General features: G+C 40.3%; 1 protein-coding gene across 1 annotated transcript in view; it reads right to left on the reverse strand.

The window, feature by feature from the left end:
- Positions 1 to 9,714: 9,714 nt before the first annotated feature.
- Positions 9,715 to 21,186, reverse strand: part of GNS (glucosamine (N-acetyl)-6-sulfatase) — a 32,891-nt gene continuing 21,419 nt past the window's right edge. The window contains exons 11-14 of the mRNA XM_054025634.1: positions 18,569 to 18,676; positions 17,316 to 17,426; positions 15,011 to 15,171; positions 9,715 to 13,746 (exon numbers count right to left, since the gene is read on the reverse strand). Of these exons, the coding sequence (XP_053881609.1) occupies positions 13,674 to 13,746; positions 15,011 to 15,171; positions 17,316 to 17,426; positions 18,569 to 18,676 (453 nt within the window). The 3' untranslated portion in view covers positions 9,715 to 13,673. The remainder of the gene's footprint in view (positions 13,747 to 15,010; positions 15,172 to 17,315; positions 17,427 to 18,568; positions 18,677 to 21,186) is intronic.

The following is a 21,186-nucleotide window of genomic DNA, read 5'->3' on the forward strand; positions in this document are numbered from 1 at the left end:
ATCCCCCTATAGTTGTAACACAACCTCTGATCTCCTTTCTTAAAGATTGGGACCACCACCTTGGTTTGCCAGTCCAGAGTGACTGCTCCCGTCTTCCATGCAACACTGAAGAGGTGTGTTAACCACGACACCCCAACATTGTCCAGTGCTTTCAACATCTCCGGGCAAATCTTGTCCACCCCTGCTGCCTTACCACTGCAACCGCACTTTACCGCTGTATCCACCTCAGCATCAGAAATAGATCCAATCTCACCAGAGGTTTCCAGCACTGCCTCCTGAAAGGGCTGTGTGTCCATCGGGGTTGAGGAGATTCTCAAAGTGTTCCTTCCACCTCTGTTTGATCTTCTCAGTCGAGGTCAGTGTTTCACCACCTTTGCTGAGTACAGCCTGGGCAACGTCCCGCTGACCCCTCCTAAGGCAACGAATGGTTTGCCAGAACACCTTTGAGGCCATCTGGCAGTCATTCTCCATAGTCTCTCCAAACTCCTCCCAAGTATAGGCTTTCGCTTCAGTGACTGCCACAGCTGCAGCCTTCTTAGCCAGCAGTACCTCTCAGCCACATCAGGAGTCCAGTTCGCAAGCATTGCTCGGAGGCCTCCTTCTTTGATTTGACAGTTTCCCTCATCACTGGAGTTCACTAGCAGGTCCTAGGGTTGCAACCATGATAAGCGACAAGCATCAACCACCTTCAGGACACAGCTTTTCGTGGCTGCCTCAACGATTGATACCCTGAATATGGTCCACTTGGATTCAATGTCCAAGACCTCACCTGGAATGCAGGAGATGTTCTTCCGGAGGTGGGAATTGAAGTCTTTCTGCACAGGGTCCTCCACGAGATGTTCCCAGGCGACTCGCACTGATGGTTTGGACCTCCCGTGTCTATCCGGCCTGCATCCCATGCATCGGATCCAACTCACCACCAAGTGGTGATTGATTGCCAGCTCTGCCCCTCTCTCCACCTTAGTGTCCAGAACATACAACCTTAGGTCTGATGAGATGACTATAAAGTTAATCATCAATCTTCAGCCTAAGGTGTTCTGGTGCCAAGTACATTTATGAGCAACCTTGTGTTCGAACATAGTATTTGTTATGGACAATTTATGACTAGCACAGAAGTCCAATAATAATTCACCTCTCAGGTCCAGACCAGAGAGGCCTTCCTGATCGCTCCCCTCCAGGTATCTTCATCGTTCCCCACATGAGCATTGAAGTCTCTCAGTAGAGCTACAGAGTCTGTAGGTGGCACTCTATTGAGCACCAATCCCACTGTCTCCAGATAGGCCGAGGACTCTGAACTACTGTTAGGTGCATAGGCGCAAACAACTGTCAGGGTTTTCCTCTCTGATACCCGAAGTCTCATCAAGGCAACTCTCTCATCAATTGGGACAAACTCCAACTGCGCACCACCTCGTCAGGGACTTGTGAGTATCCCTACACCCGCCCGGGGCCTCTCACACAGGGCCACTTCTGAGTAGGAAAGAGACCACCCTCCATCGAGAAGTTTGTTTCCACATACAGCCAATGCTATGTGTGGAGGTGAAACCGACTGTATTTAGTTGGTACATTTCCACTAACTCTGGCTCCTTTCCTGCCAGCGAAGTGACATTCCACATCCCTAAAGCCAGTTTCCATTGCGGAGAGCCAGTTTGTCATGGTCCGTCTCTCCTGCTGGCGTTCAGGCATCGCACCCGACCCTCACCCTTCGCCTCGCAGGTGGTGAGCCCACGAGATGGGTCCAAGTCATCTTTTCAGGCTGGGCCAGGCTAGGTTACGTGGGTAGCCCGACCACCAGATGCTTATCTGACACCACCCCCCGGGGTAGGTCCCAGTATCCCTAGTCCAGGGGAGGTTCACGTCATTTTTGGGCTTTCACAAGAGTCTTGAGGTGGATCAGTTTTTTAGTCTGGAACCTCCCCCCACACCTATTCGCTTAGGGTGACCCTACCAGGAGCACTAGGCTTCAGACGACATAGCCCTGGGGTTCATCGAAACATGCAAGCCCCTCCACCACAACAAGGTAATGATCCTCCGAGGGGATGCTTGTGTTTTTACTTTAGAAATAATCGGGAATGTCCAATCTGGTGTTTCCTGTTTGCTGAAGGATGTGCTGAAAGTCTTATATATGACTTGTGGGACTTTGTACCCCTTAATTGAAGAGGAGTATTAGTTGAATCTTTAACAAAGGCAATTTTTCTCCAAGATTTTCTTCGGGATTTGAATTAAACAGCTATTAACAAAAACAAAAAAGAGTTTGAAACAGTCGGATGAGAGATCATTTTTTGTTGGTTTCACAGCTTCACTTGCATGATCTTTCTGGTACTATAATTATAACAATTCTTCAGTCATCCATAAACTCTTCCTGGAAAAATGAGGGAGACCTGCATTTTTTAAATGGTGGGGGGACAAAGCCCATAAAAATGAGGCAGACAAAACAAAAGAAGAAAAAATGTTCAGCCAGTCTTTATAAAGAAGCAAAAAGGGCACAGAACAATTTTTTTTCCTTTGTAGATTACCTTTGAGGGGCTACCAGAGAATCCTTGTAAGGATCTGAGTTATTGAGGGAGGTGATACTCATGTTAACACTTTTCTATCTGTGTGCCACTGCATCTTTGGTTTCTGAACCCACTGGTTCTGTAACTTCTCCTTTGTTTCTCAGGATTTCCAGACAATGAACCTGTGTGTGGCCAGCTTCATGGAGTACAATTGCAGCAAGATGGTTACTTGATTGTGGTAGATTTTTATTTTGGTCTGTACAGAGTCAATCCATGGACAGGAGAGAAAACCTTTCTGCGCTCCAGTGAAAAAAGTGACACCACTCTGCTGACTTAGGGAGTTAGATTTGGCCTGCTTTTTGCCCTAACTTTTAAGTACATGGAATAAAGGAGCAAGAAATTCTAATCCTTAGGGACCAACATCATATTTTCAATACTGGGCTTGGGCCTGATTGAACATCCATTGGCTTCAATGTGTCCTATATTCTTAATAACCAGGGATTTGTGGAGTGGGCGTAGACATAATGTTGAGCTGCAGTTTATTCCCTAAAGGTCAAGGGCATTCAGAGGTGGGATTTTAATTTGGGCCAATTTTAGAATATGGCGAGCCATGAAGTTTGGATCTGAACTTTCAGAAATTTCAGAGTTGTTCAGATCTGGAGTATTTCTAGTTGTTGTTTGTTTGAAATCTTGTGACTGAAACAAGAGTGTTCTGGATTTCGAAAGTAGAGAACTACAGTAGAACCTCAAAGATACGAACACCAGGGTTACAGATTGACCATGTGAAACTGGAAGTAACCAATCAGGCAGCAGCAGAGACCAAAAAAAAAAAAAAAGCAAATACTGAACTGTGCTTGTATTGCATCTTAAAGGTAGGCACATCTGGGCTCTCTGTCCCTACCCCACCCCCATGCACAGGGCAGCCACCTACAGCTAGGAGGTGAAGACACTGGAGCTGCCAGCCCAAGGTAGCCAGTCAGCAGAGCAGGAGCAGCACTGGGATCTGTGCCCTTCCTCTCCCGCCACCCGAGGGATGTGCTGTTTACACCCACTCACCCCCATCGGCTGGGAGTGGGACAAGCTTGTAAACTCAGACTGACCCAGGGAAGGAAGCTGCTGCTGAAGCCTGGGCTGGAGTGTCAGCGTTGGATCTGGAGCCCAAACTGTGCTTTGTTCACAATTCCAAACATTTCAGAGTTATGGACAACCTCCATTCCTATCTACACCAATAATTGAACCACTGTAGACAATAACTGTTGTTTACATTGGTTGCTCCTTGAACCAGTGCTGAAAACTGTTTGTTTTAGTCCTCTGTACACTAATAGTTAATTTCTGCACTGTTAAAATGTCTGCAGAGGCTGAGGCCTTGTCTATATTTTGACTTTTTGCACAGTTTGTCTAGCATTGCTGTAAGTGCAGAGTTAAATGAGGCACTGATAAAACACTTTTTGTTGAGCTACATTAGTGCTTCCAACATTGCTAGCATCAGTGGAGCTGCACTGGTGCTAAACCCATGTGAAAGGCCATAGAGATGCATCCTTACTGACAGCAACTGGTCAGTTTCTTAAGACACCCATCTTCCACCTCCAGAATGCCCCTCTGAACTTTGGAGGAAGTTTGGAAAAATGTGGTATTGGAGCTATTCAACTTCTCTCCTAAAAGAAAATTCTCAGAAAATAGCAGTACTATTTTATAATTGAAGATACATCTGACTTCTAAGAATATCAGCCTTATGAATATAGTTTCTTGGTCCCAGTTTATAGCCCAATGTGTTAATGACTCATAGGCATGTAGTGCTTAAAATGATTCAGTAAGAAAAAAAAAAGTATTTGAGGGAGACCAAGATGCTATATGAGGAGACAATAATTTCATGTTTGTTTCTTTTAATTAAAAACTAACATTTTGTGACATTAATTATAAAACATTTGGCATTCCATGCCATGATTTTTAGTGTCCAGCAAAGTTATGAATTTACACTCCCAGGCTCACTTTTTGAAGTTGTTGTGCAGGTTTCCTTTGAGGATGAGTACTGAGAGGTCAGGTACGGAGAGATAATTTTGTGAAAAGTGTTTCCTCACAGTTCGGAAACCCTGTGAGGGGAGAGTGTCTTGGAGCCCAGGGAATATGAATTCCCTTTTGTTGACAGCTACTGGCTGAGTGGATCTAGTGCTGGTCTGAAACCTACCTGGCTATCCACCTAACATTAGACTATCAAAGAGAGGCACATACAGACTGGGAATATTTACTCCTTGCTTTCCTAGTTTCTTTTGCTCCTTTTCCAAATGCTTTAGGACCTTATCCTTGAAGAGACTTATTGCAAAGGTGAATTAAATCTGACATTGAGTAATAGTAGTACTGCAGTAGCATGTTCGAACCTCAGGCCTGACCTATGCTTAAAACTTATTCTGGAGAACTGTTGGTTCGGGCTATTGTCTTTTGTTTTAAATGGGCTTTGCTATGGTGATGTTGGCAGTATAGCTTTCTTGGCCAGGGAATTGATGTAAATGGTGCTGGCAAAAGCACTGTTGTTGGTATAAGCTATGTCTGACCTAGGAAGGTGAACCACTACAGCTTACCAGTATAACTATAGCAGCAAGCCCTTGGTGCAGACAAGACATCATGGACCACGACCCCATTGTATGAGTTGCCATACAAACATGGTCCCCATTCAAAAGCACTTATAGTCTAAGGCCTGGTCTACACTAGAGGGGAGGGGGGGTGTCGATCTAAGTTACACAACTTCAGCTATGTGAATAACGTAGCTGAAATCGATGTACTTAGACCTACTCACCACGGTGTCTTCACTGATAAGTCGACTCTGCCTGCACCTCTTGTGGCGCTGGAGTACAAGAGTCAACGGGAGAGTGCCTGGGGGTTGATTTATTGTGTCTAGACTAAACGCGATAAATCGACCCCACTGGATCAATAGCTGCCCACCGATCCGGTGGGTAGTATAGACATACCCTAAGCATGCTGCCTTCTGCCTTTTGATTACTTCTATTCTAAGGCAGTTGTAGAAGCCTTAAACTATGATGCCCAGCTGGGATTTTACTATTGGAGTGCCGTTATTTGCCTGCACGTACAGAAAGTCAGCATTAAGACTTTATCTTTCTCCCATAGAGTAAAATTATCACCCTGCAGTTGGCTGAAATTAAGCAAGTTGCTTAGGGAAATTTGAGCTCATCTTTTCTTTCCTAGTACTTGATACATAATTTTGATTGGGATTGGTAAGTGATTTCAACTCTGCTTTAGCAAGTCCACATTATGACAGATGGCCAAAAAGGGTTAAGCAGCTCGCAGTAAATAAATAACCCAGATTTAACCTTTAGAGACATGTTGGGAAAGTATATAAATGGTAATTAGGGCCATTCCATGTTAGATGGGCTAGAACTTTGAAATGCAAACCTGTATTGTTAGAGAATTAGAGGTGATACTAATTGTATGTTTACTTATTTCTTGTTAGATATTAGCTATATAAACAGACATTTCCTGTTTTTTACTATAGCTATTGATTCAACAATTAAAAGGGATTAACATTTAGATGAATCTTGAGTGAAAAAGTCATTGTCTGTCTCTTTAAAGTTTGTGATAAAATGCTTAATGGCTACATTTTCCTTAATTTAATCCATATATAGTAATTATTGGTGATGTTTAGGAAATAGAAGGATACTTTCAAAAGCCTATTGTTCAACCAGGACTGTATGGTCAAGAGGCTGTCAGAAAACAGTATAAAAAGACTCTTGAGACCTGATCCTTTCATCTCAGATCTGCTTAATGCTTTATACAGGGGAAGCTTGAGTCATAAGACTGAGATATCCAGTCTCACCTGGATATGAACATTGGATTATAGCCTATGGATTAATTGCGAAAGCACTCTTTGCAACTACAAAGCTCACCATCGCTACTATGAAACTGATCTCAAACCTATATTCATGATCTTTTAACCAATACTCTAATAAATTTTAGTTTAGTTAAGAATTAGCTGTAAGCATGTATTTGGGTAAGTTTTGAAATATTCATTAATTTAGGAGGTAATGTGCCTAATCCTTTGGGAGTGGTAGAACTTTCTGATATGACGAATACAATTTTCAGTAATCTTCATCATGTGTGACTTGGGTGTCTGGGTTGCTAAAGGGAACTGTGTTTTCTGGTTAACCAGTAAGGTATTATAGAAGCTGTTTTGTGCTGCCTTGGTAAATATAAGTACTGTATTGGAATACCCATCAGCTGTGGGGATTATCTGCCCCATTCTTTGTAGTTTGCCCTAATTGAGTAACCTCAGTGTGGCTCCCCTAGGATCCCAGTCTCTCACACATTATAGAGCAAGTCCTTTTTGGCAATTTATAATAATCCCCATCACTGCCCACCCTTTCCTGAGATGCTAAGGCAGTGGCTGTATTTCAGGAGTTACCAACCTGTTACTTACCATAGAGCTATCAGACATCCAGCTGTGGTAGAAACAGTTGAGTGGAAGTTATTATAGTGTGCTTTAGCTGTTGGTTTATTTGCATCTGTCCCCAACAGTAATGTTATCTGGTAAGTGACAAATCTAAACGGTTACAGCTGTACCTACATAATCCCCCTTCTATTAATACCAATTTTCCTTTAATGGAACATGTTCTGAAATAACCAATGCCTTCTTACATTTTTACAGGTTACTCCAGTATCACTCTAGAGCATCTTTCTACATAAACATGACTTAATGACCAAGGAGAAACTGTAGAGAGTTTTCATGACCGTGATGGTAGCATGATGGGCCATGGGATGTCTTTGAGCACAATGGGAAAATACATTGAGGTAATATAGAACAGCCCTTTCTTGTGGTGCTAAACTAATGTACAAAACTTGACAGTTAGGTATGATTCTAATATACTTAACTCACGTACATGGAAAGAAAAACAGTGGTGTTTCTTCAAATGACTTCAAAGCATTTTCAGAAATACAGCTCTTCTGCACACTACTTTAATATTGGAACTTTCCTCCAACATTGTACAAGTATTTCAGATAGAACTTAGATTAGATAATGCTCCATTTTGGCTCTGGTTGCAGAGGGATTATACTGATAATTAAGCAATTATCCACTTTAAATGAAGGCTGAAATCCAGTAATATGGGATTGTGTAAGCTGTGAAGTTGTACAGGCAAATGTAGAAGTTAAGATTTCCTCTGATTGCTTGAATATAGGCTAATCTCCATAGGTCCTAGACCTCAGTGATACTTAGGTTACTTTGAGTGTAATAATAATTAATGGAGATATCCCATCTCCTAGAACTGGAAGGGACCTTGAAAGGTCATTGAGTCCAGCCCCCTGCCTTCACTAGCAGGACCAAGTACTGATTTTGCCCCAGATCCCCAAGTGGCCTCCTCAAGGATTGAACTCACAACCCTAGGTTTAGGAGGCTAATGCTCAAACCACTGAGCTATCCCTGCCCCCATTTCATGTTCTTTGTAGTCATGTTCTTCTAACCCCCTACTTAAGCAGTAGGGTGCTCATTTGCCTTTTAAGAGTGTGGGAAAAGTTAGAACTCTATTCGGCAGTAAGGGTTTGTAGTACTCATGGTCATTGATTAACTAGGTTACTTACAAACACTTATTTCATGGTAAACTGGGGTGTAACTCTACCCCATAGTAGCCTGCTACACACTAGAAGTCCTCCAGTGTGCTTTGACATACTCCCATTTCAAAGAAGGGTAGATCAAAGTGTGTTAGGAATTTTAGTATACGGGAGCAGGGTCCATATCAATACTGACGTCACGTCAGGCTAGGGTGGGGTATATTTACTAATCAAACGTCTTGTCTACACAAACAAGCTGGGGTGTAAATAGGCATGGATTTCTGGGTAAGCCACAAGGAATCTTCTATAGCTGGCAATCTTAGGTATGAACTATTTTGACAGAAAAGCTCACACTTAGGTATGACAACTGGCCTATGCTCTAGATACCTGACTGGGTCCTTATCCGGACATAAGTATAAGTGCACCTATAAAGTTGTTATACTAGTTTATCTAAAGTAGTTTAGAAATGGGTATAATTAAAGTGAGCATAACACTGTATACAACTTCCTGTGGACACATTAACTTATGCTAAATTGGTATTAACACAATCTTAATTTTGTGACAGTTAAGGTTGTGTATAGATATACCACACCCACCCAAAATCTGAAAAACATGGTAATAAGTTAAAGGGAAAAAAAAGTATCCTAGATTCTTTGCTACTTTCAACAGCCAATAGCATTCCAATACTTTCCCTTCCCTTTCCAGATACTAAAAAGCCAGACAGCATTGCCAACCTCAAGAGATCAAGTCATATTTTAAAGATTTTTTTTTTTTTGCCTGTCTTGATTTTTGATCTCTCCTGAATCTATTGGGTAAAGTGTTTCTAGCCCCTGCTGCTGAAGCTCTCACTCCCCACCCCAATCTGTCTCTTTCCCAGCAATTAATCCTGTCTCCCAATCCCTACCCACCCCACCCTCACCTCTGTGCCTCCTGGGATTCTTCACGCTCCCATTCCTGGTCTGGGAGCTGCAGATGTGCCATCTTGTCTGTTTCTTATAGAAGGGGTGGTAGCACTGGAGCTGCTGTGAGAATGGTGAGCAGATGGGTGAGACTGCTAGCTTCAAGCACGGCTCTATGGTGCCAGGAGGCTGGATCTTCTCATGTCATCACAAGATGAGCTCCAGCACTTTCTAAAGAGTTGGCAATAGTAGCAACATGTACCTCAACTTCAAATTCACTTAAGAACTTTACCAGCAATGTTAACAGATTAGTTCTCCCTATGTTAAAATCAATAAGGCACTTCAACCAGTCCACCCCAGGGTTTTGCACCAATTCAACATCCGTTTCTAAGCAGATTTAGATGAATGCCAACATTCCCTGCAGGGATAAATCAGTCACTGTCTTAGTAATGGAGCTTTTAAATGGGCCTGCAGCTGTTCCTGGGGAACAGATGGAGAATTAGGTTCAGACATGGTCACTATTAGGAAGAGCTGCAAAGTATACTTTTTTCCTTAGGTCTTCCTAAGTGATTAAATACTAAAGACTTTTGCTTTTGGTCTTAATGAAATCTTTAATGTCTCAATTTAAAGCCTTGCAAGGTGGATAGATACCAGAGCACTGGGCACTAGAATGTTATAAACTAGGCAGCAGACTTCTAGAACTTTTGACACAACTACCTCCCTTCAAGATGTTCACAATTGCAGTTCACCATAAAAAGGTATGAGAGAGGTTCATAGTAGACAACTTTTATTTTCAAAAGGTGCAGCAGTGAACAGGGTCCTTTGAAGGGCACTTTCTAAACAAAACAGTTATGATACAATAGAGAGCAGAAATTAGTAAGTCCACAGTGAAGTACAGTCAGACACTGTACAAAAAAGGAACAAATTAGGAATACATATAAAGTTGCACATTAAAAAATAATTTAACAGCCATCTTCATTGATTCAGCAGCATTACAACCAAATGTCTATATTTGCCTTGTGTAATAGATCAATTTAAACAGATCTAGACTTTACCAAGTTATTTTAGTCTTTGAGACTACTGCCCCTACTATAGATGATTTAAGATCAGCACTCTAGGGAACAATCTGTGAAAACAACATTTACTCCCTGTCATACAAGAAGTCAATTCTCTGGCCCTATAAGCACTTATCAGAGATCTTCACTCATGCTAAAGCAACAATATTTTCAGTTAAGTGAATAAGGATATTTGTGTTAATAGATGCAACAGTTTTGCTTCTTCTGCAATGTTTTGCAGAATACAGTATCTGCTTAATCAGATTAGACTATCATGAGAAACAGTTTACATTTAAAAATGACCTATAATCACATTTTATATGAAAGACTAGTACTTAGTAAGGCTTCTATTCATTTTCAACAATTAAATGGCTCAAGTAATAAGGTGCAAGTGGCCACAGCCATGTTCAACCAATTATCGAATGGAACATAGGAAGGCTCAATTTTTGAACCACTTGTGTTCTGGAATTCGGTCTAGCTGTAAGGTAACTGAAATAACATGCTATTCCAGTTATCAAGAAAAAGTGAACCATTCAGGAGTGTGAAAATATCCATAGGATTTATTGCATCCTGTGAAAAAACACTGAACAGTTAAATCAGAACAAAAACAGGGCAGCAGTTGATTGTTACTGTTCTTCCTTCAGCTAAGCTTAAAATGCACTTCCAGTGCACATTTCTTCAGAAGTGTTTGCATTTTTGTTAAGTCACAGCAGGACTGATGAGTAGAATGTAGTGAGGTGAAGGTTTTCTGTGGTAAATCATTATTTCTTAACTGGCAGACTTCAGATGTGGGTGTGGTAGACTCATGGTCAGTTGAGAAAAAGGCAATGTAAGGGAACAAGTCTGGCTGCAACTGAAATGACTGACCGGTATGTTTTCTGCATGAAAATACTAACAACAACATGTTAAATTAGGGTGAAATTCTTCCCACTGATCAGACTTACTGGATATTCTACACAATCAATTTCCATGTCAATGAACTGTAGAGGTAGAATATGCAAGATACATAGTTATCATTAAAGAGTAAAATTCTTCATGCTACCCAAGTATGCCATATCAGGAAACGTGGTTATATCAAATTATACTTTTGGTCATGAATATATACTAGCTTTTTCTACAAAAAGAGAAAGGTCTACTTAAAAGACCACCACCACCACGTTGCAGACAATGACAACCATTGCATTGCTGACACTTAGTAAACATACACTGGAACTTCAATTCTATGACCAGCTAGAATAGTTTGGACATAGATGCTCAGAGTTTAATGCATACATCACTGACTGAAGATTTCTCTCACCAGACCCTTCACAATCTACAATTAAGTACAGCCACCAGCAAGTTTAACTAAAAAGCAGAACACAAATCTAAGTGTAGTAGTGTTAGACAAATATTGTTAAATGAGCGTTTAGATCACTTTTGGCTTGGTCAAAGAATAGGAACAAAAACTTGTTGCAGGATCTAACAGATGGGTAAGGAAAAAGGTAAGATGCCAGGGAACACACTGATTAGGAAGGAGAGGTGTTTGTAGAAGAGACCAGAGGCTCAAGGACATTGAAGTGGGATAAGATGTTTTGGTGAATGGAGGAGAAAATAAGTTGAAAATCATAATTATGGTAGATAAAGAAAATGGAATATTTCAAAAGGATCCAAGTAATTTAATGGGAGGAGACTGAAAGTAGTGGGCTGTTGTAATATGCATTCAGAGAAACAGCCTCTCATATGTTCCCTTAGTTTTAGGGTCCTTTTCAGCAGCTGTTAGTTTTCCCCAGGCATCTCTAATGCCTCTGGAGCAACAATAAATATGTTCTGATTTGGGAGGCAAAATTAAATCTGTTCACCATATGATTATGGATGGAATCAAGTTTACCTCCTGTTGGAAGTCACACAAGGAAGAAGGATGAGTAGCAGCTGGTCAAGTTTGTCAATACTGAAGTAAAATGTAGTCAATACCATGTTCATAAGTGTTGCTTTTACCAGATTCAAGAAGCTGTAAAATGGGATGTACTTTTGGTTTCTGAAATTAGATATATCCTTATGGTTCAGCTATCTGAAATAATACTTACTTGGTATAGGGCTTCGTGTACTTGACAATGCACCAATTCAGGAAGTACCTACTCTTCTGACTTAAGGACATTGTTTTCTAAATGGATAAGTAGATATATTAAAAACAGAAACAGTAAATAGCAACAGCTCAAAATGAGGAGAGCTTTAATTTGACAATGAAAAATATGTAATATCAGTTTTTTCCTTAAGGTACAGTTCAACTGCCTTCAAGCAGGATGATTTTCTTATAGGATCCTGTGAGATCAAGATGATAATTCAGTAGGTTTCTAGCTGTTGGTTTGGTAATGCATTTCTATGGAGATTAATTTAGTAAGCTTGCTGGCTCTTGAATTTAAGTGATTTTCTAAGTTTAGAAAGGCAGTCAATATTTTGAAAACATAATCACTTATTAATTCCATATGAGTATTTTTAAGGGTGAAGATAGTGTCATCAGTAAGTTGAAGACAGACAACTACCTCCTCACCCAAATACCAAAGCAGTAACATACCAGAATCCTTTGGCATGAAGGGCATAACAGAGGTAGTTTTTAGCACAGAAGCAGCTCTCTGGCAGAGGCACTCAAACTGACCTAAGCAGTCATCTTACCATGATCTCTGCTAAGTGAAGATTTGTGATTTTTATATTTCAGGAGGCAAAGCCAATTTAACTGTATGCATCAGGTCAATCTGAAATGTTTAATTATTCACAAGATACTTGAAGGCTGGAGATGACATGCACATGACGACAATTACTGTGGTGCACATTTCTTTGTCTTCTGATGTTTACTCCTGTTCAGATTAGTGAAGCAAAGCTGGTTCATCATGACCAACATACAGGCACTCAGTTTTATTCCAACACTTCAGATTAGTTTTAACATATTAATAAAGCCTATTTCAAAATATATGTTCTGTTAAAACTTAAATAGTTACCACTGTATCTAATAACCCGTTACAATGTTCTGAATTGGAAATGGGCCTGAAAGAGTATCCTTGTGTCTGAAAGCTGCTTAAGCAAACCTGTGAGATGAATATTTTTACTGGTCTAGTGATTAAGTATAGTGCTTTAAAGTCTGCAAGAGGGACAGTTTCTAGTCAGATCCCTAAACTCTCTGGCTTATACTCTCCCATGCCATACTATGGTAGTTTGCTCCAGCTTAACTTAATTACAGGTGTTCAACACTGCTCTTAAACACTTCGCTTTTAGGAAAGTCTTTTCAAGAGTGAATGAAGATGGGTGAAGATTTCTGTGCAATGTGTCCTGCCCTGGGTTAACATGATTCAGTTTATAAACGCGGTCTTTATTCATACAAAAACAAAATAAATTCAAGTCAGATTTATAGGTCACAAGTCAACACTATATCTCTGATATGAAAAAGTATTTGAAAAGCAAGGTATATGAGCAAGACAGATTAGCCATGTCTGACTGTTCAGAATTACAGGTCAGTTGTAAAATATACACTGGGCACAAGGCAGCCCTCTAAAGACTAGGGATTCTGCCCTTCCCCACCGCTAAAAGTTTTAACAAAACCAGTTGATTGAGTATTCCCGATGTAATTAGATACAGACAGACCTGCTGGAGTCCCTCTGAAGAAATGAACACAGGAAGCCAACTGAAGAGGCTGATAAATGCTGTTACAGAGACCGTGTGGAAAGTTTGTGAGCCCAAATACCATGACTGAACATGAGGCGTGGGTCAAATCTGTACCTAAGAGTAGGGAGAAGGTTTGTGTGAGCTACATTTAGATCAAGGATTACCAGCAACATAATAGATCTAACATATAGCACTAAACTGGAGTTCATTGGAATGGCAGCCTCCCTCAGCAGTGCACAATAGGGAACTAGTTCTCCTCTACCAGGACAGTGCTACAACATTTCAATTTAGTCACAAACCAATACTACAGAAGTTGACAAAAGTCAGTGTAGTGGTACTTTTAGCTAACAGTGTAGATGTTGCATCTAAATACAACACTAGGGTGCATCTGCAGTAGCATTACATATGAATAAAGGAAAAGGGTGTCCAGAAGCTGCATTGTCAATATTTTGCAGTATTTACAGCAGTAAAATGTTATGGCAGTTTAGCATGTAAATGCAAGCTTATTATAAATAACAACAGCCTTTTAAGTGCTGCAAAAATTCTAGAAAAGCAGCAGTCTTTTAACTGGAGAGAGGGCAGGTGTGACTGACTCATACAGATGGTTTTGCTGCATGTTACAAGCTCTGTTTTCATGGCAGTTTGATAGTATTCCTTGTTTTGAATATTCAAGACTTGAATCCAAAGAAGAAGGGAGATAAGGCTAGCAAATACTTTAGTTGGAACGTTCCTGTGTGGAGCAACACACGTAAAGCTTTTAATAAGCTGCAAGTGATTATTTCCTTATTTAACCCATTGTTCCTTTGATTAGTCAGCACAGCTGAAGAGCTATACAGGCAGCATCCTTTTCAAACCAACAGTGACTGATAAAGTTACCTGGAAAGGGCGTTTAATTACACCATTGCTGAAGATACATTTGATATGTCCATAGTTTCTCATATCTTACCGCCACCAAGTACAGTTAATTTATCTACATTTAGCCTTTATAGTCCCAAGTTTACATTTTAAATTAATTGATATTAAATTAGAAGTCTAGATGGAGTTTCCTGGATGAAAAATGCAATACTAGGTCTGAGACAAAACATTCAGCTTTAGAATTTAGTTTGTCCTATACCCACCTTCCTTTCCGTTAATACAGTCTCCTCCTCAGACCACGTGTCTACACTGCCTGACAATTTCCAGGGATTTAAGTTTAAAAGTATTTATGGCACCATCCCTTTAGAGAGAAGGGAAGTCCCTACTTCCAACAAAAGGGGAAAAAAGTAAGACTTTTGAGTCTTATGTCAAGAGAACTGATTTTATAAGACAGTCCTAAACTGCTACACAATTGTGAATAATGATTACAAAATTAAAAGCTGAAATAGTCAAAAAAGGTTACCCTGGGTCAAAGACGCCTGGTGTGCGACAAGTTGCTCCTGAGCAGGACTGCAACATCATTAGTCGATAGTTCATCTTCTCTAAAATTTCTTGATCTATTGTTTTAGCAATGTTAGTAAGCTGGTGTGGGTCTGCAGTCAAGTTGTAGACTTCAACAAACACCTGTTTAAGTGGAAAAAAACAGTTCCTGTACTGTATTAAATGTCAATGATTATAAACAGAATACGTCCTACACAATTAGTGGGGAAACATATGCTGGTAGAGTGACAACTTATTTTCTACTGCTATGTATTATAGTTAAATTGTATCTTCAGTTAGCCTGTAGTGCCCACTATGTGCTAAGTACTTACCACACAGCCATGAAATGGACCCTTCCTTGAGGAGCTCACAATTTCAGGACAGTTTTGAGGGGTCAGTGGCAAATTAAAATAAGGCAAATATTAAGGAGTGAATTATCTACATGTCAAATGTTAGGTTTGTCATCTTATGAATGGAGCCCAAGGTAAGCACATGAGGTAATAACTAACACTCCACACATATAGCTCTGGTTAATGAAACTCCCACAGAGTACATCTTTTTACCCAGACGACACTGCATATAACAGAGAATTGGACACAAGTGTATTATATAATCTCCAACTAAAACAGTAAAACCTTTGTATGGCCTGCTTAGAGAATCACAATATTTATTGTATTTTCTTAAGAGTTTATGGGGCACCCTGGTGATGGGTTAGCATGCAGTGACACAAGACACTGGTTCAAAATATACCTCTGATCATTCTGTGGGGCAATAAAGGTTGGATATGCCACAAGAATTCAACTAAAGCATGCGTGCAATTAAATCAGCAGCTTAGATCAGTTTTGATGTCTGCCTTTAGGAAGGTAGAGCACTCACACAGCTCCCCAATCAGGGAAGAAGGGCTTGATCATGGTTTTCAGAGAATGGGAACAGGGAAGGGATTTAAGAGAAGAGCTGGGACTTTGGGTGCACTGTTTACATTCCTTGGTGGCACCACACACACTACAAGTATCTTCCCTGGGATAATTGAAGGAGACTGTTCATGAAGCTAACATCCTACTAATGAAATTTAAATTTTGCTTCTAAATGGAAGAAAAAGTCTGTCCTCTCGAGACAGATCCTAGTAGGCCAATTGTCCTAAATCTTTCTGGAGAGCTGGCCCTGTCATTTTCAGACCAAGCAGCTGCATTCCTCTAATGTAAACCGCAATCAGCCTATTAGAATGCAACTTGCTTAGTCTCTCCTCTGTGGTCATGGCCTGAGTTAGCTGTAGAAATGTGATCTCCCCATCAGTGGGCTTTAGACCATTTGGAAGTGCTCAAACAGATTTTATATGCTACACTTTTCCACTCAGCCCCCTTGATCTCCTTAAGGGGGCATGTACTTTATCCCTCCCTTAGCTTTTGTCTAGTGGGATCTCTTGGAAGCAGGAGCAGGTCATTCCCAGATCAATGGTGATGCACAAAGCTCACTGAGGGTCCCCTGCAGTGCATGAATAGGAGTCCCAATTTGGCATTGCGGTGAACACAAAGATGGCAGTTTGTTAGGGATTGGTAAAGCATTGCAGGGTTCCTGATTCTCCTTGGCAGTCTTAACGAGGCAGTTTGAAAACATGGTTTGGGACAAATACTGTTACAGCCTTATTTATCATGTGACTACATGCTGCCCCATACCAACTGCTCCCCAACTATTAACACTTAGCAGTTTACCTCAGGAATTAAGCAATTTCAGACTAAGAATTGCCTCGTCTTTTGCTAAACTGAAAGGGGTTGATGACAATGTATTATAGGGGAAAGGTGAAATTATTGTTTTGCTGGCAAGGCCACACACTTGCACCGCTTGAGAACTTGCTAGGAATGTGCAGTGAGCTCTGAAATACGTGGCTAGCCACCAGTTTAGTCTATGATCTACAATAAAGTTGTCTCTGTCATTTAGATATGGAGGGCCAAATTCAGCCCAGCTGCAACTCCTACTTAAGCTCCACTTACACCAAAAGTGAATTTGGTCCTAGATAAGTTAACCCATTTCCCCCTCATGATCATGCAGTATGTTTTGGTTAATTATTTCCACCAACAGTTAAAACAACTGACTATTTAGCCTACGAGAGAAGCTACAGTCTCATTTTCAGAGTAGTTTATGCCAACCTTGAGAGTAGATAAACTTTGCAGACAGACATCAATGGAGTTACACTATAAATAGATGTTAATTATCTCAAATAGCGAGAACTGCAAGAGAATTGAACATTTAACACACTGTGCCATTGAAGTAAATGAGCCAGAAAGTATTACCTCCCGGTCATCAAATTCACAGTACTGCAGATCCCAAGAAGTTGACAGTGTCCTCACACAAGCATATGTGTTGTTATACGAATCTTCACACACACAGTCTGGAAAACAATGCTGTAAGGAAACAGAGGTTAAAGAGAAAAAGGAGCGTGAACATTCTTTTTTACTTCATGTGGTGAAACTGAAAGCAATAGTTCCCCACCCAGAACTTGTACCCGCTGAAGCCAGCTGCAAGTAGTTCATGGACACTAGACAGAATACTGAAAACTAAATGTTAAAAATCCCAGGTAGAGATATATGGAACAAGAATACCAGTTTTTCTAAAAATTAGGAAGTGTAACTGTCAGGGAAGTTTTTAAATGGGAGATAGCTTCTTTGTATTATTTTTCTGGTGAATTAATACAGTAGCCAGGAAATGAAAACAATGCTCAATACCCCAAACAGGCTACTTAGACACAGTGGGAACAATACCATAAAATGGAACATTATGGTAGGGTCTATTTACAGTAAGCATTAGTATGACAGAATTACAGAGCACAGCTAGTGTATTGCAGAATGTAGCCACCTACTTACTGGCTTCAAATCAATATTTGATTGTGTGATGAGGGCATCAGTATTGCAAATGTAAAAGATCATGGCCCTATGTTGCAGCCACCATCTTTCCAATAAAACAGACTAACACAGCTACCCCCCGATACTTGACATGGGATTCTGGGGGCACTAGCTATTTTAAAATCAAAGAGGCAGATGTTCAGCCATTCAAAACATTCTACTCTGAACCAGGCATGTTGTACTCAGAACAAGCATAGCTCCTACTGACTTGCAGAGAAAGATATAGTAAAAACCCTATTTTAGCATTGGGTATTGAGGAGTTCATAAAACCAAAAAGTTCATAAATTGATCTTGAAGTTACAATGGATACCACGCATAAGTTGCAGTACGGTACACTGCATTGCCTTCTTGTCCTTCAAGCCACTGCAAAGCAATTTCCAATGTTCTGAAGGGACATCAACTTGTTCTTTGATATACCTTTTATTGTTATTTCCCCTCCACTCCCTGTCAAAAAAATGGTTTGCAAAACTGGTTGTTTGTAAAATCGAGGTTCTGCTGTCCCAGGAAGTGGGAGATCTGGATTTACATCACAGGAAGACACAATTTCTAGGCTACTAACAGGCGGACTCTGAACTGTGGTTTTAGTTTAAGCGATTTCAGGAAACATTTACAAATAATTCACGCTTAAGTTCAGTTCTGCTTACAGTAACACCAGGTCCCAGGGCAGGGCAGGTAGGATCACTGCTGTTATGTCCTTCTCCTTGGTACTCAATCAAGACATCTGATCTCCAGGTCACATTTTTGTCTCCTCTCTAAAACAGAAAATAGTAAAATTTACTTTTTAATTGTTTGTTTTTCTGACAATGCCATAAGTAAAAATCATGCATGCCTGAGATTACATACTCCTTGCTGGTTACAGAGTAATTTAAGACACATCCAGTGGCACCAATACAAAAGCATAACGAAGCTTGGTGAAAATGCCCTGTGTAACAACTGGAAGCCACATTAGAGATCCAGTCCCAAAAACTGGAAAGTTGCTTTAGGAAGTGGGTATTTTGTTTTGTTTGAAGAGAGTGCTAATGACAGTTCATATACAAGCTAGCACTAACTGAAGGATTATGATCATCATGAAGTACAAGCCATGTTGCCAAATACCACTAAATTATAACCCAAAATCTCTAGAAAAAGGTTTTTTATATAGCCTCTTCCTTTAGTGGTATTGCCACAGATGAAGAATTACACAAGACAATCAGAGATACTTGCATAAAAGGGCACACTCAACTGGAAAGCCAATCAGTGTATTTCAAAAAGTGAGTTGAAAATTTTAAATCCCTCCCACATGTGCAGTTTTAGAATAATTTTTAAAAAGGCATGTAAAACCTATACAGAGGCGAGCAGATTACAGAAGAGGAACAAACTACACGAAGTACCGTCACAAATGCACGCCATAAACTGACAGAAGTCTAACATCCACAATCTTCATTATTTGTAACAGCAGGTAGAACTTTAAGTCAGACATGAGATTTAAGTTGATGTTGTCCCTTTACGGTTTCACTAGCGAAACCTTATACCACAAAAGTGCATTGGTTCTAAATCATGATGACTCATTGCAATTTCTTGAAGGCTACCTCCAACTTATAGACCAAGTATAACAGTAAAGTGATCAGCTACAAGAAGCTTCATTTAAATAGGTTTCTGCTCATCTGTAGGAAAGGTTAGTTCCCTCCCCTCCCCGTCAGTGGGGAAAAGACGACTAATATCCCACTTATTAGGATTTAAATAAATATCAAGTGGGCATTGTGATGTTGCACCCCATAATGCTTTATGGAAATATGCTTATGAGTGTAAATATGACATAACTGGAATATGTTTTATGCTAGATATACCGTGTAACATCTCTGCAAGGTTATGATCTACTGAATATACACACATACAATTAGGATGAATATCATTTTTGTATTTGAAGTTATGAATATTGGCTATGTACTTTGATTTTAAGCAGCCTCAGTGAAGCATTTGGTCAGCTTTTTGAGAAAAAACTATTCTCACTAAGTGCCCAATCAAGAAACACTTAAGCTGACAATGGACTTGGATGTGGATTGGCGTCTTTCAGAGCTTTCCTGGGAAGGTTCAAACTAACATGTAAGCAATGGCATCTGCCTGTAAAGAACTGAGTCATGCATGGATATGTGACTTGCCATGTGACTCCAAAACTCCATCGTGTAGCTGTGATTCTGCATAGGAAAAAACACAAGGGGTTTCCCACACGAGAGACTATACAAGGCCCTGGGAAACCCCTCCATTTTGTCTTCAGCTGGCACAAAAGACAGTCTCTCCCCCCCAAAGAGAGGCCTGAAAGAAACTGGAACAAAGGACAGTAACTAAAGGGTTGTGAGTGATAGCTGGACCCAGACTACAAGGAAGTCTAGTCTGTAAAAGAATCTTATTGGAACATCTCTGAGAGTGATATTTACCTGCATTTAGTTTCTTACTGTATTAGGTTTAGACTTGTGTGTTTTATTTTATTTTGCTTGGTAACTTACTTCGTTCTGTTATTACTTGGAACCACTTAAATCCTACTGTTTATATTTAATAAGTAAAAAGTTATTTTTATTAATTAACCCAGAGAAAGCAATTAATTCATGGGGGAACAAACACCTGTGCATCGCTCTCTATCAGTGTTATAGAGGGTGAACAATTTATGAGTTTTCCCTGTATAAGCTTTACACAGAATAAAAACAGATTTATTTGGGGTTTGGATCCCATTGGGAACTCGGGTATCTGGATGTTGAAGACAGGAGCACTTAAGTCATCTTCAGTTAAGCCTGCAGCTTTTGGGGGACGTGGTTCAGACCTGGGTCTGTGTTTGTAGCAGGCTAACTTGTCGGTACTGAAGTCCCAAGCTGCCAGGGAAAACAGGCTCAGAGGTGATCCCAGCACATCAGGTGGCAGTTCCCAAGGCAGTTTCTGTGACCCAACCCGTCAAAGGCATAATTTTGTCTTGGTCACATATGCAGGTCTTAGAGCATTTCAGAATTGAAGAGCCAAGTAGTACAACCATCAAAACAGGAATCACTCATTACCAGTAGTGCAACTAGTCAAAGAAAAAGCTTTCCATAAAAAAAAAAAAAAAAAAAAAAAAAAAAAATTATCCTCCCCGAGGAGGGAGTTTCAGAGTTTATTGGAATGTATAAGCAATGAAATGCTCTACCTGCATCTTGTTACTATTTTCATTAGGCCAGAAGGTCTCTGTGTGAAAATGCCATGAGGAAGAAGAGAGTTGGAATGCACATCTTCCTAATCCATTTTAGGAAACTTTATT

Source organism: Malaclemys terrapin, chromosome 1 (assembly GCF_027887155.1).
Source record: "Malaclemys terrapin pileata isolate rMalTer1 chromosome 1, rMalTer1.hap1, whole genome shotgun sequence".
Lineage (NCBI taxonomy): Eukaryota > Metazoa > Chordata > Testudines > Emydidae > Malaclemys > Malaclemys terrapin.